This window comes from Corvus cornix, chromosome 6, assembly GCF_000738735.6.
Source record: "Corvus cornix cornix isolate S_Up_H32 chromosome 6, ASM73873v5, whole genome shotgun sequence".
Classification (NCBI taxonomy): Eukaryota; Metazoa; Chordata; class Aves; order Passeriformes; family Corvidae; genus Corvus; species Corvus cornix.
Window position 1 is genome coordinate 15,379,675 of NC_046336.1, and position 27,068 is coordinate 15,406,742.

General features: G+C 37.5%; 1 protein-coding gene across 7 annotated transcripts in view; it reads left to right on the forward strand.

The window, feature by feature from the left end:
• Positions 1 to 27,068, forward strand: part of BLNK (B cell linker) — a 95,031-nt gene that overhangs the window by 62,851 nt on the left and 5,112 nt on the right. For 4 of the 7 annotated variants that reach the window (XM_010410250.4, XM_010410256.4, XM_010410238.4 and 1 more), the window contains 19 exons: positions 1,649 to 1,714; positions 6,924 to 6,980; positions 8,956 to 9,005; positions 9,972 to 10,012; positions 10,876 to 11,032; positions 12,226 to 12,395; positions 12,874 to 12,955; positions 13,716 to 13,796; positions 15,251 to 15,276; positions 15,788 to 15,816; positions 16,149 to 16,247; positions 16,976 to 17,018; positions 19,854 to 19,881; positions 20,186 to 20,258; positions 20,829 to 20,859; positions 21,821 to 21,863; positions 22,537 to 22,615; positions 23,065 to 23,096; positions 26,061 to 26,140. In XM_010410250.4, coding sequence (XP_010408552.1) covers positions 1,649 to 1,714; positions 6,924 to 6,980; positions 8,956 to 9,005; positions 9,972 to 10,012; positions 10,876 to 11,032; positions 12,226 to 12,395; positions 12,874 to 12,955; positions 13,716 to 13,796; positions 15,251 to 15,276; positions 15,788 to 15,816; positions 16,149 to 16,247; positions 16,976 to 17,018; positions 19,854 to 19,881; positions 20,186 to 20,258; positions 20,829 to 20,859; positions 21,821 to 21,863; positions 22,537 to 22,615; positions 23,065 to 23,096; positions 26,061 to 26,140 — 1,267 coding nt within the window. The remainder of the gene's footprint in view (positions 1 to 1,648; positions 1,715 to 6,923; positions 6,981 to 8,955; positions 9,006 to 9,971; positions 10,013 to 10,875; positions 11,033 to 12,225; positions 12,396 to 12,873; positions 12,956 to 13,715; positions 13,797 to 15,250; positions 15,277 to 15,787; positions 15,817 to 16,148; positions 16,248 to 16,975; positions 17,019 to 19,853; positions 19,882 to 20,185; positions 20,259 to 20,828; positions 20,860 to 21,820; positions 21,864 to 22,536; positions 22,616 to 23,064; positions 23,097 to 26,060; positions 26,141 to 27,068) is intronic. The other 3 variants (XM_019292738.3, XM_039554468.1, XM_010410242.4) reach the window with 2 other exon arrangements.

The following is a 27,068-nucleotide window of genomic DNA, read 5'->3' on the forward strand; positions in this document are numbered from 1 at the left end:
GATCAGCTGTGCTTGATGACTTCCTACACTTCCCACTTAGTGAACTGGTTATCTGCTTACTCTCACATGCTTCAGGCAAAATAATTTCTCCAGGGGCAACAAACAAGTGTTCTAACAACTCCTGTAAGAGCTGTGTAACTTTAAAGACTGAAAAAATTTGCACAAACACATATTAGGTACTCCCTAATTTATCAAAGTTGTAATTAGAAATCTAAATGCCTCCATAAAAAGAATAAGGAATAAGAGAGACAGATTTTTAAGAAATTTGACTCTGCAAAAAATGGGAATGTTCTGATTTCAGTCCTTCTGCATGGAAAAAAATATCATAATAGCACCAGTGCATGTGATTAACTCTAATTTAAATGCACCTTTTTAAATAGAAATATGTAATAAAATGATCTTTTAAATGATAGCCATATTCAAGGCTCATGGAACTCCCATGACACTCTAATCAATTCACCTAAATATGATCAAATGAAAAGCCAACTAATTCAGGTACCTGTGCTTATCAATTTTGTGGTGGATTTTATTTGCATTCATGTGTGATGATTTTTTTAGCAACTAAGTGACAATATAGAATAAAGCCAGTAATGTGAAAAAAGCCCACCTTTTCTCAAAATAAAGCCATAATTTTGCTAATGTAAAGATGTATTAATGTCAGTGATGAGCAATAAGCAATATTCAGATAGAAATCTACTATTAGGTTTTTGGTGGTGGTGGTGTTTGAGTCCTATCTCCGACAAACAACAAAAGAAATTAACTGATGCTGACATGCATCCCTAATTGAAGTCTGGCAAGCCTTTCTGAAAGAAATACAAGCACTTGCAGACAACCATTCTCCCCAAACTAGAACTAAACCATTTAGATCTCCTCTCATTCTTTTCATTCCTCATTACTTTTCATTTATAGACACTGCCAGGTGCCAGCTGGGGCACAACACAGAAACAGCAAACTGCAGATGATGGCTATTTGTGATGTTTCAAGCAGAACCAGAAGCTGAATCTGTTAGGAAAAAAAACCCCAACAAATACAACAGAAAAGCAGAAGTTCTTCTGAGCTTTTCACCTCAGATTTCATGTATCTGGTTAGTTTAGATAATAATCCAAGCTACTCTTACAGATGTAGTACATTGTTGTTGGAAATTTTGGAGCATTTTGTTGTATACCTGTTTCTCACAACTATAAATAATTCATTTCTTTATATTAGCACTATATCATTTTGCTGTAAATTAATAGTTTGAGTATCCAGCAGGAATTAAAGATGTGCTTGTGAATTATTTGTCCATGATTCTCCTTATATTTAAGAAATCAGAGGACATTCTCATTATAGCTGTGCAGTATTGTGAAGTCAGTTCTAGATAAAATGTTAACATTTAAATATTCTAAACTATTAATTTAGGCAACGATTTATTTTTTCCTGATGCACTTACTCTTAAATTGATTGTTTATATTGTACATAATTGTATTAAGAAGAAGGATAACACAAATAATGCTAAAGAGCTCTTAAAAAGGGAGGAAAACTTCATGCACAAATGATTTAACAATTAAACTACTTATTGAAGATATATTAAGCATATTTTTCTTAATTTATATTAATGGCTGTTCAACCACTTGGTAATTTAATGCTGGCTTTGTTTAATATCTTACAGGAAGCTTCAAAAGATGGTGCATGACATCAAGAAAAATGAAAGTGGGATAATAAACAAATTCAAAAAGTAAGTTTGCGATGTCAATCCCTAGTTTCATCAATGTGGGGAAGTTTGGATTATGAGCACAGTGGTGTGCAGTACTTTGATGATGGGACCATGTCATTCCAGAGGGACATACTTCAGTGTGTGTAAAGAGCTTTGGTTCAGACTGCAATGTACAGAATTGTCATCAGTATTAAGACTTTCATAAAGTAGTTGCAGAACTGGAGTCCAATGGTAGGTTGTGTTTGTAGCCTTGAAAAAAAACAGTATAAGAGTGAAGAGCCTTTTTCTTGAATGTTCACTGGGAATGATCATTGCTTGTTGCTTGCATGTGTGCCTTTCGTCTTAGGCAACTGTTTAGGCTTCCTGTTGCAATTAAGCTGAATTTGAGCTCCACCTTGAACCAACTGGTCAGACATCATGCTTAAAATTCCCATAAAAATGCTAAGTCCTCCTGTGTTTTGGTCTCATAAAACAAAATCCAGCATTACCTAGCACCCTTATTCCAGTAAGATGTGCTGAACAACATGCAGATTGGTGTCACGTGCATGAAAGTATCATAAAATATTCATGTGTATTTATACCTAGAAAGAAATCCAGTAATTCTGCATCCTTGTCAAATGAGTACACTATTCACTGTTTCCAGTCAAACATCTATTTAAAGCAATTAGCTGTTTAGCACACTTTCCTTAATGCAACAGCTCATTTGCATTGAAATTCCATTTGGATGCGATTTTCTCATTCAGATATCTTTCTTTACATGGGTCATTGGCAACAAAAGTATTAAGTACTTTTAGAAGTTAATTACTACACCCTATCTGCAGTGTTTCCAGAACAACCATATTAAATTTGAGAAATACAGCTCTTGTACATAAAAGACACACGGAAACACTGTTTTAAATTGTTCCTAAAGAGGGACCATGATGGCAGTCAAGGGAAACAGCTAATTCTGGTATGTATGAAACTATCAGTCAGCTATTGGCAGAAGCAGTAGGGCTCTGCCTGGTTTGGCTATGCAAGAGCTCTGGAAAGCCAGGCTGGCTCAGCTCTTGCCCCTGCTGCCAGCCCAGGCGGGGCTGGTGTTTGTGGGGCAGCTGCCAGAGGAGGGGGATGCACTCCTAGGAGCAGTAGGACTGCCTGGCTCTCCTGTTCCTCAGGCAGGAGGAGTAATCTTGGGCTCCAAGCCCTCCTTTGTGCTCTCATTTTCACAGCTGTGTTTCTGTCCACAGACCTTGAGCAGGCTCTGATGGTAAAACACCTGATGTATCAGATAGACTTTTGAGATCACTTTTTTCGTTTACTCATCCTCTTTCACTCTAAAATTGCTGCAATTCACATTTAATCACAGTCACTTGGTATACTTACTTATTTCTACAAGCACAAAAGGAGATTTTCCCTTAAAATTACCCTCTTTCAACTACTTGGGGTTTTAATTTAATTTGCGGTTTTGTTCTTAATACAGTGACTGCCTGTTCAGCACCCATCTACAAAAAAGCTCATTTTCACCTGCGACATGTTCACAGGGAAGAACTGCTAAGCTGTCAAGGCTTTTTGGTGGTGTTTGGATGGGAGGGGGTTAAAGAGGGTTTCTTGCAGTTGTTGCTTTTTAATAAAAGGTGGCTTCCTACTTCACAATAGTTTTTTATATGCAATTAATAATGTTCCAGTGGCCTCAGTTCAAAAGCCTCAGACAGGAAAGTAGGTGACAGAAACAACAGAAGCATCTAAGGTTTATAATTTGAGGCTATAAAGTGTCTCCCATAGTTGCCTGAACGTTAATTCTGTTGTTAATCAGTTGCTCTGATTGTGTGTCCTTCCTAGAAAGTAAGAGAGGAAGAACAGAAAAGGGAGAAGTGACATGAGAGCCAAAAGTAGCAGAAGCTGGGAAGGTCATCATTGAGTGTCAGAGACAAGATTGCTGCTATAGCACTGCAATTCTTTGATTCACTAGAGATAAAAAAAAAAAGAGCAGACTCATAAAAACTCCCTTAGAGTATGACTGCAACACAAAGCTCACATGTCAACTCTCCAAGTTATAAAAGCACAAACCAAGGTATAAAAACATAATAATCTTTCTCATGCTACTGTGATTCATCTGAGTCATTAATCTTTTTTGCAGTTACGAAGATCAGAAATTTAGTTTTTAAAAATTGAAGAATTTCTAATATTTGCACATGACTTCGGAGCTCAAGTCTTGGACCCAGCACATAATGAGACTTGCAATAAAAGCAAGAGTTGACAACACTGATAAGATGCTAAGCTTTACAAAATTAGAGCTGGCTGTGATCGTCACTATGTGCCCTTTGGGGGCTTTTTTTTGATTGTAGATGCTTTTTCTAGAACATGGTTATCCAGTTGATCACTACTTCCATTTCAGTTAAAGGATTGTTCTATTAAATGTCAAGGTTCTAAACATGATTGAAGCAGGAAAATATTTATTTTAAGTGGGCTTTATGTAGCATAGATTCATCCATATGCTGGGGAAAAAAATCAAAATCACACCTATTATAAGTAGAAATAATTTTAGAGAATTCAAATAGTGTACTTGCTTATCTGAAGCCTGAAGTTATCACACAGATGTATATGGTAAGCTTCTGCTACACAAATTGAAAGAATTATCAAATATTCATTAAAAACTCTGGACTTACTAGCAGTATTTGTTAAAACACTTCTAAAATCTGGATTGGCTCTTGATTATGCAGAAATGTAAAAGTTCTTGCATCAAGACTTTTGCTCTCCAGTCTAGTTCATCTGTGGGGTGCAGGTGGGGAGGAATTAGTCTACTATCCATGTGTGTCTTAAAAGTCTGTGGAAAACAGGCTGAACAGTCCTGGTAACAGGAAAGAAATTGACAGGTTGTTTTTTCATTGCTTAAAAGTTCCTATTTGTTTCCCATTCCCACTCAACATTTGCTGGCCGTAAAAATATTGGCCACTGCAGGATAGCAGTCACCTGCTTGCCCTTAATCACATGCAAAACTGTTTGCAACACTGAGTCCCAGCTGCTGTGCAGATCACAGTGTCAAGGAGGATTATGTACTCAGGTGTAGAAGCAATGAGTATAGCCAGCATTGTATAAACAACGAGAGCTGGGGGCATTTTTTTCATATTCACATCCTTTATACAAAACAGGGAAGCAGAGAAATCATAGGTTTCATGATGTAGGATGGTTGCCTATGCTTGAAACACCCGTAAAGACATAGCACTCATCTGTAAATCATAAGCTTTAAGCCTCTAGGCTTTGTTCAGTGGAATGCTGGCTCCACTGAAGCCGATGCTAAAAGACACACTGCACATACAGCAAAGTCAGGACTTCACCCTAAAGTTTTGGTACGTGCTGACCTACTGTGTTGAATAAGAAACAAGAAGTTCAATTTATTCACCTTGTTGTAATATCACATCCTTCACAAAGCCATCAGAAATCATGCACTTGTAGTGGTGTTTCTGACTGCATACTATCCCAATATGTCAATTTCTTGAACATTTGCCATGTGACCTGAAAAATGGAACAAAGATGCTTTACCCAGCTTTTTAGTTGGGTATGTCTTTGCTTTAGATTTGTGTGGTCCGTTTTTTTATAGCATTTAGGCAGTAAGTTTAGGCAGAAAAATAGTTGCTGTGTCACTAAATGTCTCTTCAACCTGCATAGCTCCAGGTAAAAGACTTTCATGATCAAACCCTTGGCAGAGGGAAAAGTGATATTTTATGAACCAAATGATGTGATAAAGTACTAAAATCAAGCTGTACCACACTTAGAAAACAAGAAAAAGTATAATACCTAATTTTAACTGTTATTCTGAAGGAACATGAAAATCACTGTGTAGCTGAATAGAGTGGTTTGTGTGTCAAGATTTTTATTACTATAATTGCCATAGCACAATGTAAGAACATGTGTGAAAGAGTAGTAATAACACTTTCAAAAACAACCAAAACACTTTCAGTTTAGTTTTATCTGGTACAATTGCCACATAATTACAAATCTGTAACAAACTATTCCACAAGGTTAGGAGAACACAGTTCAGGAAAAGTTTATCTGTTCGCATCACACCTTTTGGAACTCTGAAAATGCTTCTGGCAAAGTTAAACTAATTTATTGTTTAATCACAAGTGTGATGAGCTAGTGCACTTAAAGATAATATCTACTATAAATACTCAACTCAGAAAAGATACCAATATAATTTTTGTAAAAACTATTATGTTAAAATGGTTCCTAAGATGGAGTGGACGTTGTACAGACTTAATAATACAAAAAGCAAAGGACTTTTGAAAACAGAGTTTTCAGGTGTATCTTAAATGCTGGGGGAGTGAGGAGAAACACTAGTGGGGAAATGCACCTGTGGGGAAATTTCAAGTGCTACATGTAAAGGTCTACTAATATTTATGTTTGGTTATCTTTCTGGGCGTAGCCTCTAAAAACAAGCATTGCTAGAGCAAAACACCCAGACCTCTGCTGCAGTTTATTTTAAAATCCTTCAAAAAAAAAAAAAACAAAACAAGAAAAACAAAAATGTGCTACAAATTCAAAGTATGTAATTAATATTTGCAGTTCCTACAGCACCACATATGAGAGAAAAGTTTAGTACACACCTAAATGTTTTGTTGGATCAAGCTCAGCATATTATAGGGCAAAATCTTGGAATACATTGTTTTAAAATGGAATAATTTACTCTCTTATTAGTTGTTCTGAATTTCTGTACCCTGCACTCTGTTCTTGTGTGAGGCATCTATAACCCATTATATGAAATGTCTCAAGTGCTACCTGGTTATTTGTTGAAGCTACAATGTGTGTACTAGGATTAAATACGTTTAAATATGCACACTCAGTTGGATGGCATTTGATTCTTCCAGTCCTTTCTCATTAACTTCGGGGAACAGGACAGAGTCAATTGCCATTCTGCAAGGATCTGTGTGGATAATGAGGTCAGTGTCTGCAATAGCTGGATAACCACGCCTTGGCATAGGGTTGTGTCTTTTGATGAGCTTGTGTTGTGGTTTGCACATTGGGTAAAGTTCTGGCTCCTGTAAAGTGAAGCTCCAGCTGACTTCAAAAGAGCCTGGATTCCAGTTCTGGCACTCAGAAAATCATACCAGTACAGTGAAAACTACTTTTTAAGTGGATTTGAATTTTAGAATAAATAACATATTTGAAAAGATTCTAGCAAATATAGATGTGGCTGTGAACTGTTTCAGCTCTGTGACAGAAACATTATTTCTTTTCTTCTATTGATATTCAGGTTCCAAAATGAACAAGTGGCCTTAATTTGCAAAACTGGGAAAGATACTTGGGATCGGTATGCTATTCCATAGCTGCACCATAGCATGATAGACTGCTTAGACACAGACCTCTGTTCTGTGTTTCGTGTGCTTTCGTTATAACGTATTTACATTTTCTGCCAGGGCCACTGCCAGGATTTACAGGGCCTGGTACCAAGAGTAGCAGCTTAGAAATGTGTGATGTTGCTTAAGCCATGTACTTTATACCATGACACAGATAGCCCCTTACTGTTGCCTCAGTTCCACTATTTTCCAAGTCTCCACCATTTCTGAACAACTCATGGCAGACATGTTGCAAAATACATCAAGAGATCTTGGTCTCCCCTCCCTAAGACCTGAGATGAGCCCTGGCAGTGGCCCTGGGATTTTCTTTCTAACATGGCTGTGCTAACCTGGACAGAAGACCAGAGCAGGGCTGTTGAGAATGCTTTTTAATTTACTGTTTGTGCACTGTTATATTATGCTGCAGGAAGTTAAAACCTCTGAGGAGGCAGCTATCCATCATTAGTGTTGTTAGCTATGAACAAAGCAGGTTAACATTGCAAAAATAATCTTCCTGGTTTGATTTTTGTTTGTTTTGGGGGGTTTGGGCTTTTTTGAGTTTTAGCAATGCCCTCACCATTTATTCATTGATTCATATATGTGCATGGGGTGGTTTTGGTGACTATCTGAACAACAGAATTCCATTAATTCAACTCAGAAGTAGCCAAAGCATTTCTCAAAACAGACAGGTAAAGTTTGTAAACTGATGAGGTAGCGCCAGCATGTCACCACCCTGAGTTACAGTGGTACCTGAACAATGATACCTAGGCAGCAAGCTCAGGACCTAAATATTGAGTGTCAAATTCTTGTGGTAAAGCAACGTTTTTAAACACTATTGCTCAGAGATCCCAAAAAAACTTTTTAATTCTTTAGGGATTTTTTGGTTTTTAATTATTTGCTTATTTTTGCAAATGAATTTGTTAGGACCTGACTGAAGAATGAGTGAAGTCATCAGTTCAGTGGACAAAGCTTCAGGTCTATGGTGAGGTTTATCAGTGCTACAGGGTACTGTCAGACAATGTTCAAAAGTCACTTTAAAGAATAATTTTTTGTCATTAATTATCTTAATGTTTTCTCTAGCTACAGAAAAAACAAAGGCTTGTAGTTTTTTCCCTCTGCAGAGACATCAGTCTGGCCTCTGACATCACACACGCACTGTTCATCTTGACTTTAAACCCAAATTCTTCTCTTTTATTACAGGGTAGTGAAATAATTCAACTGACTGTAATTCAGTGTCTTCTTTGGACAGCTGCAAGTTAGTAAGGAGGAGTATACATGACTACATACATATATATATATGTGTGTGTGTTTACACATATTATGTGTACTCCTGCTTGCTAAATAGATATACATGCACATACATATGAACCTGTATAGCCATAAAGATCCTTTCAGTATTTCTACAAATTATCTTTTGGCTCACTTGTAACAGTTTTTACCAAAAAAGGGATATAACATCATAAAATAATAAAAAGTAGAATCTTTCACTGAGAGACCTGGTATACATTTAAACATTAATCAGCAAATAAAGTGCATGCACAATTATAGTTCTAAAAATACGAATGGAGAGTGCTACACCACTTTCTTATGACATAGTCTTAGTAAAGCCTCTGTGAACCTGAACAGATTTTCATCTTCCAATAGATCGTCATTTATCTCTGCCCCCTATCTCATCTCTTTCTGGAGATGAGGAGGAGGGGGGGTGAGCAAGGAAGCTATCCTTTCAACATATGTTCTTAGTGAAAAAAATAGATTCTATTTTAATTTTTTATCAGTTTCTAGCTTTTCAAAGCATTCTTCTACAGCTATTTGCTAAGCATCTGTGATGGTAATCTGTATTTCTTCAGCTGCAGGTATCTTTTGTTATCAGCTTTTTAATGTGTCTGGCTAATGCTCCCTTCCAATGAATGTTACTTATGAGATCATAAATGTAATAATTATAATTTACAGGCTTAAAAAAAAGCCACCGCCAAGTCTACCACAAAGGGATTATGCTTCAGGTAAGGCTGTATGCATGTAAATTTAAACTGCATATCTGTGTTAATTTGCTATCTATATGCCTAACAGTATTTCAGTTATACATTGCCTCATAATTTGTTTTTAATGAGAGAACAGGATAGCATTATCAACAACTCTGAAGGTAGTTCACAGCTCTGAAATGAAAGGCAAGGAAAAAAATGATGAATTGTGCTGGCATGAAGAGTAGCAAGTAACTACTCTTTCAAAATCAGTCTTAATCAGAGTTCTGTATCTAGGCTGCTGTACAAATGGAGGAGAATTTGCATCCAGTCCCTCCTTGTAGAAACTGTGATGTGAAAGTAAATAGGGAAGAAATAGAACAAATGCGTCATTTCAGATTCAAAATCTTAATCCTATTAATGTAATGATGACATCATGAATTATCTTAAAGGCAGACCTCTACTTGCTTGTCATACAGCACTGCCCACAAACTAGTTCATGGCTATTTTTACAAGTTAGCAGCCATCTTGTTAAGACAAGAATAGAAGAAAGGAGGACAAAGTTTGGAAGTTATCAGGTAACTGTTTCCCTGTTTAACATAAGCACTTGTAATTGGTGTGCTGTCTTGGCACTTTAACCAAGAAACAAGAAGGTGCAGGGCCCAGAGGTCAGCAAGAGTTCCATTATCTAGAAGTTGTCACCCCTACTTAAAAATGAAATGCATTAGCAGGACACTGTGGGTAAAGTGCGTGCTCTGCTGTTCAGACCGTGTGCAGTTTGTCATTTCTAATGCTTTTCCAACAGCTCTGAAATAATTCGTCAAAAACAAGCAAGAAAGCATTTCATTTACTTCTCGGTCCAAACCAGATGTGTTGCTCAGAACTGTTTGGAAATTTTGCTCGCTCTTTTTTAACTGACTATGATAAGTATAGATTGAAAAACCAATCTAAGATAAACATTTATATTCACTATTACATCTCCTTAAATAACTCTAATGTTTGGTTTAGAACGTGCAGACAATGAAGAGGAACAATGGTCAGATGATTTTGTAAGTACATACTTTGGGCTAGTAGGAGGTCACTCTAGCAACAAGTTAGCACTAATAACTGAAGAAATAATAAGTTTCTTTTTAAATCATCTACTTGTGGTTGAACTTTAAAATACTACTGAAATGTCATGTTATTTGTTACATCAATTTTATTCACAAGTAGCCACTGATTTTTAGCGGCTTCAATTTTTTTACATTCAACTTAAAAGTACTCTCAGAAACATTGTCATGTATTGTAGCCATGAACACTAAAGTTTTTGGATAGGTAAGCAGATGGCATCAATTTGAGGGACTTCCCAAACTGAACAATAATTTCAGAAATCGTGAGAGTTTTTATTTGGGGGAGGAAAGGTGGGAAGGGTGAGGAGAGGAAAGCCACTTCTTACTAAAAATGAAAACTTCTGCTAAGATTTTAGAAAACATTAGAATGAAGCAAGTCATGGCTGTCAGCCATGTAAAGTAATGGTGCAAATGTCAGGCTGAAGTAACCTGTTTCCTTCTGGAGTCAGATCTTGAGCACCCTTTTAACAGGAAAGGGAGAGGAAGTGACAACATACATCAAGAGTCACAGCTGGCTCTAGAAAGGAACTGTCCTGGGAAGGGAAACAAGCTATTGGTCCATAATTTGAAGACTGAGCTCTTGAGCTGAAAGGAGCCCTTGGAGATAGCAAGAAACCTTGGGAGCTCTTGGGAGGAGGAGAAGGGGAGGAGGCGGGAGTGCCTCTTTGTTTAAGCACTAAAAGGGAATACGATGTGTTGCTGTAATTTAGTTATCATGCTCACGCAAGGATATTTGTGTTATACGTTGCTATGAAGCCATAAGTATGCTATGAGATGAGAAATGGGAAGTTCTGTCTTTCCAGGACAGTGATTATGAAAATCCAGATGACCACTCTGACTCTGAGATGTATGTGGTCCCCAGTGAAGAGAATCCTGATGACAGCTATGAGCCACCTCCAAGTGAGAAGGAGAAAAAGAAGATTCCTTCTGCATTCCCTATTTCTAGGGGTGAATATGCAGGTAGTTATGGAATAGTTGACTATATCAGCTTGATAATTGCTTTTTGATCAGGACCAGAAGAGAAGTGGCCTCAAAAGGACTAATCTGTCCTTTCCTCAAGAGTTTGCTTTTAATTCTGATACTCAGGTCTTAAGCATTCAGGGGTATGATTTATTTTTTTTTTTCTACTGCATGAAACAGGCTAGTATTGCAGGTAGTGATGTTTATAATTTTAATATAATGTGTCCTAGAGACTTTGATAGACATCTACTAACTACAAAATTCAAGCAGAGGTATGGGAGATATTACTGACTTGGCTCCAGATTAATCCACATATATAGATGCAGGGATTCCTATTAAAGATGAGGCACATAGGGCTGGAGAGGTGCCTTCTTCTCTGTTTTTCCAACCTTTATTCCAAAAGCAGTAAAACAGTAGCCCAAATATTCACTCCTTATTGTCCTTCAAAATTGGTACTGAGGATGATAAATACCGTGGAAAACAGGACAGGATCAAGATTTTATTTACATCAGTCCAGTATAAAGGGATGTTTTTCTTTCTGTTTTGATTCTTTTCAACCATGGACTGAAGTGAATTTGAACATGGACTGAAGGTTGCATTGAAGTGAATGAAAGTTAGCTTCAATTAGATGAAGATGTGAGACATGGTGAAAAGAAACATTGACATGATGCCTGCTTTCATTTTTGTATGATACAAGTCTGTTTCTGATTGTAGAATATTCATCAAAGTGTTAAAATATCAAATGTGTACTCATAGAAGTTTATCAGCACTTCACCTGTGTGTTCTTTGAAAAGGGAAGGACTTCTTAAAATAACACCCCAGAGACCCTGGCATAATTTATGTTCCAGTCCCACCCAGTGCTGTTTTTCTCATATGTCTCGTATGGACTACACCACCCAGCCACCACCTTCTCCCCAGGGAGTGAAACAGTTGTCCATGCAAAAGTCAGTGTCTAAGCACCCTCTGCAGCCTGATACAGAGGGTTAGGCTGCTACCTTGAGCAGTGAAATAGGACCTGTTTACACACAAGTCTCAACATCGGGTCCTCAGGTCTCAACCTCAGCTATGCTCAAGTCTGCCTTTTGACCTGTGCTGCAGCCACAGTAAAGACTTGTTTGCACGGGCAGTAGGAGAAAGTGCAGAGGCTAATGCATAATTTTGACTAAAATTGTTGTTTTCTACCACATTAAAAGACAATCGCACCAGTCATCAACAGCTTCCTCCCATCAACAAACCTCTCCCAAGTACACCCAGTCCAGCCATGTCCAGACCAAAGAAACCATCTGTGCCATCCATGCCATTGCCATCTCCTGCTGCAAAACCAAAAGTGCCACCAAAGCCTAAGGAGTGCAGTGATGATGAGGTAAAGTTTACAGATATACTTGTTTTAACTCTGTAAATGTCACAGCAATACCATGGTCTGGTCTCTTTCTTAGCCTCTATAGTACAAATAATTTTGTGCATCACAAACAGTGACCTGCAAGTATCATACTGATTCCTAGGGAATATATGCCTGTTTTGAGTATCAAGGAGGCTACTTAGACCATGGAATAGCTCCTGATCATCTGTAACAAGGTGCAGGCAACAGGGAGAGAGTAACCTCAAAGGATACTCCAGGACCAAAGAGAAGGGAGGGCTTCCACCCACCAGTCAGAACTGGAATAATTTGGTAAAGGGTTTTCAGTCTCTGGGATTCCCTTCCACATAGGACGATAAATGTCTGAAATAGGAGTCACTGTAAAATGGCAACTATTGTAAACTGCTGGCAGGGCTTCAATCCCAACATTTTGTTGACATGATGGAGATTTAACTGATAGATTTTTGTCCTGAATTTCTCATAGGATAATTATATTGTGCCAGTGGACAATGATGATGATAACTATATTGAACCCACAGAAAGCAGCATATCACTACCTACAAGATGTAAGTTTTAGTCATTTAAGCTAATAATTATTGCTTTATTAGGAATAATAGTGAAAAAAAATGGGTCAAATTAATGTCTGTTTCTAGGGTTCAAAGAGTGGAGATGCAGCTATTAAAGAGATCACAGCTTGCAAAAAGGCAGTTGGCTCCTTTGGCTTTTGACAAGGCCAAAGAAAATTATTTTTAACTTTATTGGAAGCCCTGTTTAATTTCTGCCTCCCTCACCCAGCTATTTCAAAGTCCAACCCTTGTATGACCAGGAGGCTATTCATGGCATATGACCTGCCTCCTCATCCAAGGGAGCAATAGCATTAAAATTCTCTGAAGTGTTTCAGGAGAAGAACAAGCATTTGTAGATATTTCAGATAAAGATAAAGACAGACTTTGATTTGATTTTTTTTAATCTCACTATTTGAAGTATATTTAGGTAGAGAGTGAAACTACTACAGCCCAAAGGTGAAAAGTAAACAGAGAAGAGTATGTAGTTCTGCTCTCTGATATTGTTAACAGTATGAAACCTCTTCAGAAAGGCTGGAAAAGTGAATAATGTTTCTCTTTTAAAATGAGAGCTGCTTTCTGGCTCAGTTGATTTATTCAAGGTCACACAAAAGGTTGTCACTTGGACTTAATATTCATTCTTATTGTATAAATGTTACATTGTTACTTTGTTAACAGATGTATGTATAAATATAAATATGTGTGTGTATATACACACATGCACAACTATATATATATGTACATGAATAAAATATGTTTTTAGCTCCTGTGAACAGATTTATGAAGACAACAAAGCCAGCCCCCCCTATTTCTCCAAAGCCTTCTCTTACTTCTGATATGCAAGGTATGTGGAGCTTGCATCACTGTTGGAATAAAATAATCTAAGACAGTGGAACATTAAATTATGCCTGATGTATTCACACCACTAACCCTATGACATACTAAAGTAAAACAAAAATATGTTCTGCTTTAGCTTTTCTATGTTGCAACAGCTGCTTTGTCTAGCTTGAATAGTAAATCCATTTTAAGCATTAATAGAACTAGAACGAGTTGTTTGCCCCAAATTAATTATTTTTAGTCTTTTGCTTTAGTGGAGGAATACAAATGGATCAATACAGCAAAAAGAATCATAGGACTCAGTATGTCAGTAATCCCATTCCACCGTAAGAATCAAGACCAAATACTTTTTAGACCATGAGACTGAACCATATAGAAATTCTGTACAGGCTGATGGCTTGCATGGCCTTCTGTAACAGTGTTCCCATTGAAGTTCTGTAAAGAGCAGTTTATTTGGAAAAAGAAACAAAAGCAGAAGCAAATAAGAGGAATCCTATTTGCTTTTGTAAGCGCAAATATTCTTGTTTAATCTCTCTCTGCCAACTTAGAGCTGTTTTCCATCCTTACTATCTAATTAATTGCTTGGATGTAACCTTTACAGGTATGACACAGTTCTTTAAAAGCTTTGCATATTCATTAGCAATGTGTTTAGCTTTAAAGTCACAAACTACAAGTTGTAAGCTAAATTTTTTTCTGAACTGCTTAAGATTTCGAGTTATTTTCCATACATTTTAAAATGCCCTTTTCAATCTCAGCCTTTCTGTAAATCGGTGTCGAGCAACAACCAGCTCCTGAGAGATGTTACTAAAAAATAAAACGTCTCCCCCTGGTGGGAGATGGGACACTTCGGCGCAGTGAAGTGATGAAACCTGACATGAAATTTATTGAAATAGGATTCTATTTTCATTGAAGAAACTGAGCATAGATAAAGATGCTGGTGGCTTTTACTTTTAAGATCTATGAATTAATATATACCTGTGGGTCAGAACTCAGGGAGGGATGCTGGCCATGCAAATGAGCCAGCTTTTATTTATGATTGACTTGATTTCTTCCTCCCTGAGTCAAGGAAAGGCCAAATGCTAGTACAGGTGTGGTAACGCATTTTTTCCAAACTGACCCAGATTTGCACAACACAAACATTCATCTTTCTTGCGGGGGTGGAGGGAGGGAAGGGGAAGAAAAACAAAGTAATAAAAAGGTTTTGGGGTGGGAGGAAACTTGATTAACACAGTGGCTGTATATCAGAACTCCTGTGACTTCACCTGAAGTTCCCACCAGAAGACAGGGGGTATTGCTGCTCCAGGGTTTTGGTGGCAGATTCAAGTTCTGAGCAGATTCTCCAAGTTATTTTTCCAGAGTCAGAAGCACAACTGATACAAATTCAGATCAGTTTTTATGGTAACATGCAGTATGTTTTTGCTAACTAAAGAACATTTTTTTTATTTCTTCCCTATCCTACAGAAGTCTATGAGGTTCCTGAAGAAGAGGTGAGGCCTTTCTATAGTATGACTCCCATTGCCCTCAGGCAGGGTACAAGCGTGATTGTGAGAAAAGATTATAGTCTTTCAAAAGAGAAAACTGGGAACAAATCTCTTCCTGCACTTAAAGCTTTCTGACACTCCCTTTTCAGGAAAGTTGGCAAACCATTTCAAAAGAGTAAATGGGAAGGGGAAAGTTTCCCAATCCTCTGTGATAGTGATGCAATCTGGGAAGCAACAACCTAAGGGAATGTTTTACTGCAGCAGAGGAGCAATGACAGTTCTGACACAGTAATTTTTTTCCCATTTGCTGATACTGACATAACATATGGCCAAGCAGATTTACTGATGTTGAGTTCTTGCCTCTCCCATCCTAATGCAGATTACCAGACAGAGCTCTAGTAGAAATCTATATCACAATGCAACAATATCTTGATGTGGTAACATGAACAGGATCATGCAAATTTATTTTATGGAATCAAAAAGTGACCAAAAAAATTCACTGCATTTTCTCTTACAGGAAAAACCATCACCACCACTGGTAACCAGGTAACCCATTGCTGTGAATGTTTGTGCATTATTTAAAACTGTCAGAAAATATATTTTCTCATTTAGATACTACATGTCTGATAATTCTTTCTCTAGAAGAAATACAGTAACAGAAGTAAGAAATACATAAATATCTCTTCAGATTATCTACACAAAGATTATCAACCATTTCTATGTTAACTTCAATAACCCAAATGTAACACATATTAAAAAGAAATACTCTTGAGGGTACTTTTTAGAATTTTGAGGGGATAGGGGAGAAGAAAGAGATGTTTTCTTTGTATTCACTGTTGTTAAGTGTAATTTGCCTTTCTTAATTGATGTTTCATTAGTAGGTTCACCAAGCCACTCATGTTTATGCCTGCTCAGAATACAGAGCACTCCCACGTGCACAGTGTGACCAGAGAGTCACCTAAGCAGGATACTTCCAGGTAAGTTAACAGCAGCTTAGATCAATAGAAAATATCAGTAGAGAAAAAAATTTCTTCTCTCTAATAGCTAGAGATGTTGGGACAAGGTGAGAACTGAAAGCTCTCATTGCTTTGTGAACTTCTGTGTTCAAGCCAGTTTGCCATATGGATAGTATTTTCTGAAATATTCCTTTAGGGATCCAGTACAGAGATGAAATATCTCTGCAAGCCAGCTTAAGGTCCTATTAGCCATGTCTGCAGCCTTGCAAATCAGATATTTTTGCAGTTGTACAGGATTGCTTGTAAAGAAACTGGACACAGTAAATCCATTATTTATATTCCAAATATCTGGAGGAAAAAAAAAATTATACTTGAGTATGCAGCCTATTTCACTCCTATGTCCCCCAGAAGCAGAGGAAGCTGCTTCATAACCCCTGCCTCATCTCCAGGACATTATTTTACAAAATATGTTATGTGCCCCCAGAAGGAGGCATCCACAGCACTGTGTGTGTGAGGGTGTTTGTTGAGGTCCTGTGCACAGTCACAGGGGACCCAAGGTCTAGGACAGAAGCTCTTCTAGAATAGTTCCACACCAAGGGCACAGCATCACCACAACCACTGTAGCTGTGCATAGCTGAAATCAAATCCATTCACTGCAGACCTCCTTCCCTCTACATCTTAAAAAGCATATCTGAGCCAATTAAATAAATAAGTCCTATTCATCATAACTTACTGTGTGTATTTTTCAGAAATGTTTTGCCTCTCCCCAGAAGTCGTCTTCTTCCAAAAACAGTGAGTAATTAATGGGCCACTCTAAAAGAACATGTTAAACTTAATCCTGTGTTTTATGTATAAATAGATGGATGCTTTTTATTATCTGGATTAAATAACAGAAACAGATGACCGAATGTCAGATTCGTCTAATATTGTGATTGTTGCTAATAATCTTTTGGACAAAAGAGCATTGGACATCTGTATTGATCCAAGAAAAAGTTCAAATGTTTTAAGGGATGTATGTCTCAGTCCACAAAAATAATTTCTTGTAGTAAAAAATACCAGTTGAACTTCAGGAACCTTACTTTAAGTAGCAAAGGATGATTTTGCCCAATCTGAAGCACTTTTCCTTGAGCCTCATTCCTCTCAGATGGTGAATGATTAATGCTTTCTGAAAATGGAAACCTTCTAAAATGTCAGACTGGGTACTCTGAGTAACCAGCATCACTAAAAAGTGCAGTCCTTGAAGGACTAATTACAAGCCTTGGATCCCTAAGGCTGTGTTCCAGCCAGTTCTCCCTCTGCTCTTATCCCCAGTCTGTCCCTCCCACTGCTGTTTTCTTTGAAGCAAACTACTTGGAAACTTGTCCAGCTGCAGAAATGAGCAAAAGCAAATCATGAAAGGTTCTTTTCCAGCCAAATTAGCTCCGTAAGTTGATTTGCACAATAGCTCTACTCACAGTTATACCAGCATGAGGGTCTACATGAGGAGCCAGCTATCAAAAACAGAGCAACATAACTGTATCAGCATCTGTGCCAAAAGCTACATGCTCAGACCCTGTCCCAGTCCTATGCTCTGAATTGTCCCTAAGAAATAATCAGTTTACCAATAACTATATACAGAAATTAGACACTTAAAACTAGAAATTTTGGGTCATATCACAGGATTAGATGTTATGGTGACTTAATGCAGGTGGTATATGAGCATCTTACAGCCTTACTTCAATCTTTACATTTCTGTATATCCCAAGCACAGTTCATACATACAACAGCATCAGCATTTTAGTTTCCCTTCCACCTCATCACAAAGTTCTTCCCATTTAGGTCTGTATCCTGTGGGATGCTGAACAACTCCCAAGCGGTGCCAAATTTGGGATTTCTCTTTTATGAAACAGTTTGATTTCTCAGCTTTTCTTACAAAATAAGAAAAAAACCTTGAGTCTAAAGGGAGAATGTTGGACAGAAATTTCACTATCTGATCAGCACTAAGAATACTCCTGCTTCAGAACAGACTTGAGTGCCATATTGCAGCTGAAACCTCTGCATTAATGCATTTTCAGAGCTTAGACCTGAGGTATCATCCTAGCTTTGCAGAGAGTAAAAAGAGACTATCCTTTAGCTGAAGCCACACACTGAGTGAGTTATAGCTCCAAGATGAAGCTCTCAGACAAACACTCATCTGTACCATGGGTGTATTCAGCTCCTGGGTGCTTGAAGTTCACCAGCTTGTCAAAAGAGTCAGCCTAGGAAAGAGTCACACAGTGCAGTCCAAATTTTGGACTGTTTTTTTGTAAGTGGCCCTTACAGTTTTGAACAAACACATGGTAATGAGCATGATGTTTGTCCAGCCCTCTGTTGTTCCTTTCCATCCCCAACTACAGCACATTGACAAAGGCCAAACAATAACTGAAGTATCTGTTAACTGCTCCCATTCAATCTCCTGTCAGCACTAACCAGCACTGATCATGTGCACAGAACTGTGACCCTTGTTCCTCTCAAGGGCCTGAGCTGATTGGGAGAAAAATTTCTTCATGTCTTACTTCCCAACTGCTGTTTGATGGATTACACCTCTCCAGCTGGAGAATGGATGCATCTGTCACCAACATTAGTGAAAAGCTGGGTAGATGAAGACAAGACAAATTAATAACTGGTGCCTCTTTGAAAGGTACTTATCACATGGGAGTCTTGATTCCCTAAAAGACAAGAAATGAGAGGCAAAAGTAAGCATCTCCAAAAGAAGCCAGGAAATTAGGTGAATTACTTCAATTTTAGCATGGTGACAAGACAGTCTACTCAGTTTCCTCCATTCAGAGGAAGATGTGGTTTTAGTATACTAAATCTGCTGCAAAATTTCTGTCTTCCAGCTCAGAAATTAAACGTGAACTTAAAGGTCTCACTGCAAAATTCAGGCCAAATTTTCTCAATACTTACTACAACTAATCTCAAGATTGAGAAAGTTCAAAATTTGATGGTTGCTTAAAATTTTTTAAATTACATCATGGAAGTATTCTGGATATTTTTTGCCTTCTGTACAAATATTTCTTTAAAAAGAAAGAATTTACCAAAACCATATTGATTATTCATGCAGCTCTCATTTAATAATCAAAGAATCATTAAGGCTGGGAAAGACCTCTAAGATCAAGTCCAGCTGTTAATCCAGCACCACTGTGTTCACCACTAAACCATGTCTGTAAGTGCCACATCCACATGCCTTTTGAACACTTCCAAGGATGGTGATTCCACCACTTCCCTGGGCAGCCCATTCCAATGACTGACCACCCTTTCAGTGAAGAAATTTTTTCTAATATCTAATCTAAACCTCTCCTGGTGCAGCATAAGGCCATTTTCTCTTGTCCTGTCACTTGTTACCTGGGAGAAAAGACCAACACCCTCCTTTCAGGTACTTGTAGAGAGCAATAAGGCCCCCCTGAGCCTCCTTTTCTCCAGGCTAAACACCCCCAGCTCCCTCAGTCGCTCCTCATAAGACTTGTGCTCCAGTCCCTTTATCAGCCTTGTTGCCCTTCTCTGCTCCATCACCTCTATGTCCTTCTGGTAGTGAAGGACTTAAAACTGAACACAGTAATTCCTTTTTTAATTCCTTCATATCAAATCTAACCTATTTTTCTATTACAGGACCATGAAGCAAACAATAATGATGAAAGTAAGTATTCAGATGAAAACATGGCAATATGAGAGGGACTAATATGCCACCAGTTACCATAACACAGCATACAATGTAGTGTGTCAGTGTCATTTTATATGTAACAGTCAGCAATAAGCAAGAAGTGTTACTGAACTGTTCCCTTGTATAATCAGACTGAAAACATGTTAAGACAAAAATTAAACCAATGGATATTTTTTACCTTTATTACATTAACACTAAAACGGCAATGAGGAAAATCCACTGTTCAGATACAGCTCACATTGCATCCTAAATACATCCTAAATGTTGCTTGCATCTCTAGGTCAGAGGTTCAGCAACACACAAGAATCCAGATTTCCCACTGGAGCAGCTCCATCTCCATTACCAAGGGGCCTGTGAGTAAAAAATGATAAAACTACTTCTTTGATGGGGATGGGTGTAATAGGTGTATTAGGAGCTAACTCCTATCCTTGCCTATAGCAATTAGAATTTGGGAATAGTATTTATTCCTGTTTGTGAAAGATACCCTGACTAGGTAAAGGCAAGCTGTTATTTTGTTATTTCTGGAGGAATAGTGTTTGTATGCCAAATGGCCTTGCCCTTCACTGCCTGCTGCTGATGGCAGATGCTGGTCGTCTTGCCTAATTTGGTCCCACACTACAGCACTAGCACATGCAAGCCTAGAAGGGCAGAAAGTTTTCACTAAAGTTCTTTTGCCCCACCCAAGTCACGTTAAGTATTGGATAGAGTTGTAGCTTCCTTGTGTAAGTACCTTTCCTGAGTGCCCACATTGCATCTGATACCCTTATTCTTTTTTTATTCTTGTTTAACTGCTACAACTATCCAGTGAATCCCATCTTAGAAATACCCTGGGAATCAATGAAACTGATGCTTAGTTGCTAAACGAATCCATGTATCTGCTAAGTAACCATATTCTTTATTTTTCTTTTTGCTCCATACTTCAGCAAGAAAACTTCTAATGCAGTAATTTCACCAGTAAGTTGACTTGTAATTGCATAATCAAACAAAAAATTTATTAGATTTTTAATTTATTGTAAAACTCAATTTTATCACGGGCTTTATTACAGCATAAATGCTTAAAAAGACTAGGGGAAAGAGTTATAAAGACAGGAAATATTTGGGTGCTATTACATGAATAAAGATCAGAGAGAAAGCTCAAGCAGAAAAATATTTTGATCAAAGCAATCTTTGAATTCAGCGCTCTAGGATGTAACAATAAACACAGTACATGAACTGAATAAATGAGAAATAAATGGGAACACAGGCTATTTAGAAGTATTCCCAGAATGTACAGGGCTGCCTATGGAGAACATGAGTTCTTCGCAAGTGATAGCTCAAGAAATATGCAGGATTTTACCAGAATTTGTCAGAGGTTTTTCAGTATTTTGTCATTAGAAAAATATCCCAAAACTTCTTGTGGCAGAAAGTAAGAGGACTGGTTGAAATTTTCAAAGAAATTAATTTGAAAAATGTTTCAAAATTGGCAGTTTATTATCATTGTTTCAAAATGAAAAAAAAAAGAAATGGGAAGATTGGTTGCAGTTGTACTGTGAGCTAAACTTACAGTTTAACTTTCAGTAAAAAGAAGTATGTTCAGACATTTGTGTGCATAGACGAATAAAAAAAAAATCAAATTTCGATTTGCAAGTATTTGGGAGAGACTCTTCATTTTTGGGCCTGAGATAAGAACAAACCGTCTAGATTTTACTTTTTCTCCATCTATTTATACCCACAAACTGGGGTAAAATTCTTTCCAAATCAACTTTGCAAAATCCCAAACTTCAATTAGAGGCTCTTCACAGAATGGCTATGTCCCTGCCTCCTAATTCTTCCAGGATGTTGTCAATTCTAAACTATTCCACAAAAAGCTTAAAAGGATAAACATTTGCTGTACAAGTGCCATTTAATACTTGCTTGTCCTGCCCTTTTATTGCAGAAACCATGTTTACCCCCCAGAGAGACCTTAACTGCAAATGAAGGTAAATTATAGCCACTACTGTAAAAAAGTTTACATTTATCTGAACTGGTGTTTTGTTTTGTTTTTGTTTTTTTTTTTACTAAAAACATGAAACAAACTACACCACGTTCAACTTACTCTAGGTTTTTGAGTGGTGTTTGGTTTTAGCAGTGTCAAACTGGATCTGGGCAGCCTTAGTTGCACTGAATATCATTGTTCTCTAAAAGCAGTCACAGTAAAACTGCTGAGGTTACTAGCGGGCTAATGTCGGACAATAATGGGCCAGCAACGTGCCCACGTAGCCCTGTAAGTGAAGAAGGGGGAAGGGAGGGACGGGTTCTGAGCTCAGCTAGAACCATCTCGCACGGAGCCGACGGCTGCCAAGAGCCAGGCCCTGGCGCAGGCAGGAAACGCGTCCCGCCCCGGCTCTGGCTGTGAGAGCCCGCGGCTGCTGCAGGCAGCCGGCCCCAGCGCCCTCCCGCTGTGTCACGGAGCCCTGCACAGATATCCACAGCACAGATATTTGCCTAGAATTTAACAAAATAAGCAGTGCAATGCCAAGCTGCCATGTAAGGAAAAAAAACCCCAACATTTATAGTAAAACAAACCCTCCTTCACCTACTGGGAGTCCCTAATCCGGGATAATATATTTCTGAAGAAATCTCGACTCTACCGTTTGTTTTCCCAAACTACAGAAAAACCTACGGCACCAGAACGACAACGCAGTTCCAACCAGGAGCTTCCACTTCCACCCCTTCCAAGTGGTGCCCAAAAGTAAGATTCCCTTTCCATCTTCTTTTGAATATTGCAATGCACCAGCACTTACTGCTTGGTCTGAACAAAACTCTGAGAGGCTCAAAGGGGAGCACTCTTTTCACTGTAGCCTTCCTGTTGCTTTTTGAGAGCTGAGATTCCTGAAGCCTCACAGTAGCAAAAAAAATAAAACATAGCAAATGAATGCATACAAATACTATAACCATCACCAAAACACAAGAGGATATAATCTGTAATAAGGTGATGGAGATTTAAACCATATGTTTAAATTCCTCCTATTGGGATATCATTTTTTTTAATACCTGTATCAGACCCCTATTTCTTAATGAACAAATGGGTGAGATGGAACACACTCTACCACTGCATGCTTCAAATAACACAGTTTTCATATTATCAGGACTGGGTAGATCCCCTCAGACCTTTCTGTAATCTCTTGACATTTATTTCAGGCCTCTGCTCCCAAAGTCCTCAATTCTGCCAAGTAAGTATAATTCCATTTTTTAATTAAAACGTGATTAACTTGTAATTTCAAATTAACCTTTGAATTAAAATTATTTCAAAATACCTTGCACATTAATTCAAAATGAATTAATATATCTGTAATGTATACAAAGAGGAAGTCAAATATCCAGGATCTTAACTCAGCTAGTAAAATTAAGGGAGTATGTCAGGGTTATTGATGTAAAATGGGTGCTTCATTTACATTTATGAATACTGGAAATTTCTAGCAAACGCAGTTTGGGTCATTTCCCATCGTAATAAAGATTCCATCAGTCTTTCTTGTCACAGAAGAATCCTAAATATGACATTTCTGGACTGCTCAAGGCTTCTGTTGCCTAGAAAATAGACAGATTATTATTGCATCCAATTTATTCTTTTTCTACAGAAGGAAAAAAAAAGAAGGTACTTTTATAATAGCGAATGCTAAAGCTCTTCTCTAAGCAGTGCTTTCCAAGATGGATTTTGTTTCAGTTCACAGTTAAAAACAAATTAGGAAATATGTATATAAACTCTCTTTGTACAGAAGTGTAAATTAGATCTAACATTTTTATAGTTCCTTGTTAGCAGACACTTGTCTGACCTTCCTGTAAGCCCTTTACTGTACATATTCAGTCTGAACATATCTTTCACACTGTAAACAGATGGTGAGAATGGCACATAAAAATCTACATTTGGTGTAGCTTACACTAATAACAGCATGTAAGTTTATCTCTTTCCTGGAAACATTTGCTTGATGCATGTTGCAATTTTATCTCCTGTGCTGAGGAAATGTAGTATGGTTCACATTAATGCTCTTGACTGATGCACTCAGGTTTGTCTGCTCCTGTCACACAACTGATGTGCTTCAACTTGAAGCATAAATTCTTACTACTTCTGTAACCATAACTATTCTTTGAGGCCATCTGGTGCTAAATTATGCTCTGATTAGTAAACTTTCTTTAGCATAATCTTATTCTGTGCCCGGTCCAATAACAATTTTATAAGACATACCACTGGTCCCAATCACTAACGTCCCTTCAGCATAACCTGCCATCTCTTCTTTGTCCCCATACAAGCCTAGAGCTAACTTCCATCTTCATCATTAAAAGTACTTATTTCCCATATGGCACAGCATCAAATGCACCACTGAAGTCCAGATTAAGTATGGTGCCACATTCCCTCTTTGTAGAACTCTGTTATTTCATGGAAGAGCTGTAACGTTTTATCTGCTTGGCTAAGACTCAGATTTTCTCTTGTTAGTTGTGCTTTTACTTCCAAATCTTAATGTTATTTCCTTCGAATTTTCTCCTAGGGCCTTGTGTTCTGTGAAATCAGACAAAAAGCCCTGTAGATGCTCAAGTCACTTTTTCTACTTTAGGTATAGCAATTATGTTTGGTATTCTTTAATCATTTGGTACCATCCTGACTTGAAAATTACATAAAATAACTGTTACCACTCCCGAATTTCATGTGCCAGTTTTTAAAATTTCTTAGGTAAAGATTATGTGGGTAAAGATTATTTAAACTTTGCTTCCAATTCGATTGTGGAAATTTCCATTTCTGTGCCAGAACTACTATTTGTTTAGTACATAGATTATCTTTAAAATCAATAAAATTCTTATTGCATAAAGCCCAATCTCTCTTTCCTTTTTTAGACACAGCTAAGGCATCTTTCATTACTTATTTTAATGTCTTTTTGTCAAGTCTAATTCACTAATCTGACTGATTTATGGCAGTTCTTGCTTTAGTCATACAGTCTATCTTCAGCTGTAGCTTTAACAGCTGGTCAGTCAAAATTTTACAGAAAAAACAAAATTCAAAATACTGAATAGCCTTCTTCAGGTGATTATTAATTCACTGAGAGCTGGAACTGCTCCCTGCAATGTCTCCCCTCCATTTGGGATGCAGCTTCCAGATAGTTGCAACTTTACTACAAAATGTTCTAAATGTACTTCACACAGTTGTCTTTGAGCTCTCCTGTCCAACTGAATTTCTTAATTCTGGTCACTGTATGGTCTTCTCTGTAACATTCTTACTCATTTTTTAACCAAAATCTAAAATTTTATTAGCGAAGACTTGACAACATAGTCTGCAGAGCACCATATCCAGAAACAGGTGAATGCTAACAATCCTAGTAGCATTTGTTTTCTCCAATAAAAACACACAGGAAAAAAAACCTCCCATAATAACAAAATATGTAACACTCAACTTTCTACAATGATCTTCTCTAGTATATTGATTTGCATCCAGCTGTGCTCACAAGTACCTATTGGAGACACCTACACTCTTGGGCCAAACTCTGTTTTACCAGAAAGCAATTATCTATACTTATTTTTTTCATATCATTACTATGCAACACTATCAAACATTTTGCTTCTGATTTCTTAAACTCTTACATCTGTATTTCAGCCCTAGTAATTATTTTCTACTATGCTTTGTTTATTCCAATTATAATTAAGCATCATAATGCTTTCTTTTAGCTCTGCTTCTCCATTTTGCTGCCTGGACTTCTTGCACTTGCATACAAACAATTCAGGTGATCTAAACTAGTGAAAAATTGTCTCTGAGATACATTCATTTTCCTGACTCCCTCACCTGTAAGACTGCTTCTGACGTTGGACTGAGCACAAATATTTGTATTGTGTTCCTGCATTTTCTTATCTGTTGCTACGTTCATTCACTTTGGTGGTGGAAGAATTTTTTTCCTGTATTCTAAGTCTAGTTCTGGCTAATAACCAACTTGTTATCCAAACTGGTTTTCTCTTCACAAGCAAGGCTACCCTTTAGGCAGGAAAGTGTCCCAGTACTCATATAGGCCCCATCCATTTTCAGTAGAAAGCTTTCCTGAGTGGTATCAAAGGTCAACCGTTTCCAGATCTTCCAAACTCCCTGTAACAAATCAATTTCTTACGTCATAACAAACATACTTTGAAAACTTATACATGTTGTTCTTTCGCTTTTCTAGAAGTGCCAGAAGCTGCAAACCGTTCTTTGGGTGCTTCCCTCCCCAGCAGCACTTCATCTATTTCAAGTTCTGCAGACCAGGTATAGTATTAGCTAAATTCATATTACCGAAATCTCCCTATCTTCTTATCCTTTATTTTAAAATAGTATTTCCACCCCTACCTGCTTTCAAAAGAAAATGACACTCCTTTTGTGGAGGGCTTCTATGCCCCCTTTTGCAATGAGGCTTTTCTGTAGCACAAATAATCTGAATGTTAGCTTTCATTAAAATATGTTTAGAGGTTTAATAAACTGTAGAAAAAAAATGTAAATAGTATTATAACCAATCTTGGCACTCTACCAGTCACTTCAAACAAAACTTTAAAAAGCTTTAGTTTCATGTCTTCCTGACTCCCCAGTTCGTACTTTCAACATCATTGAAACAAGGAAATCTGTGGTGATATACTTAAGTCTAGTCTTTGATACAGATGGCTATAAAGAGTTTTTAATCACCTCCTTTTTTCTAACTTATAGCTGTACAAATGGTGTACAGGAAAAAAAAAGTGCAGTAAGCAAATACAATGATGCTGTTATGCCTCCCCCATGTCTTTTAGTCTCTCCCAAGTCTAACTCCTTTCTATTCCTTTAAACAGATCTCTTCTCATTACAGTTAATACTGTCAGTTTTATGGCAAATTCTTTTTTTAATGTGTTTTGTTGCAACATTAAGCTTTGAATGATCTAAGCAAATGCAAAGTTATTTTCATTTCAGTGCTATTCCCCTTATTCTCATTTTGGATGAAGGGAGACTACAAAATGCAGAAAGCCATTCTTATTAGCCTAGTAGTCACAAACACGGTAAAAATAGTTCTGCTGAGCGTAAAACAAAGGCTCTATCATGCAGAGCCAGTAACATCAAGTGTTCTAAAGTCTGACATGACAAACATAATACAAGACTATTTGAAGTTCTGGAAAATTTTAACTATGTCATACTGGATATTTATTATAAAAATTACTTTCAAATAAGCAAT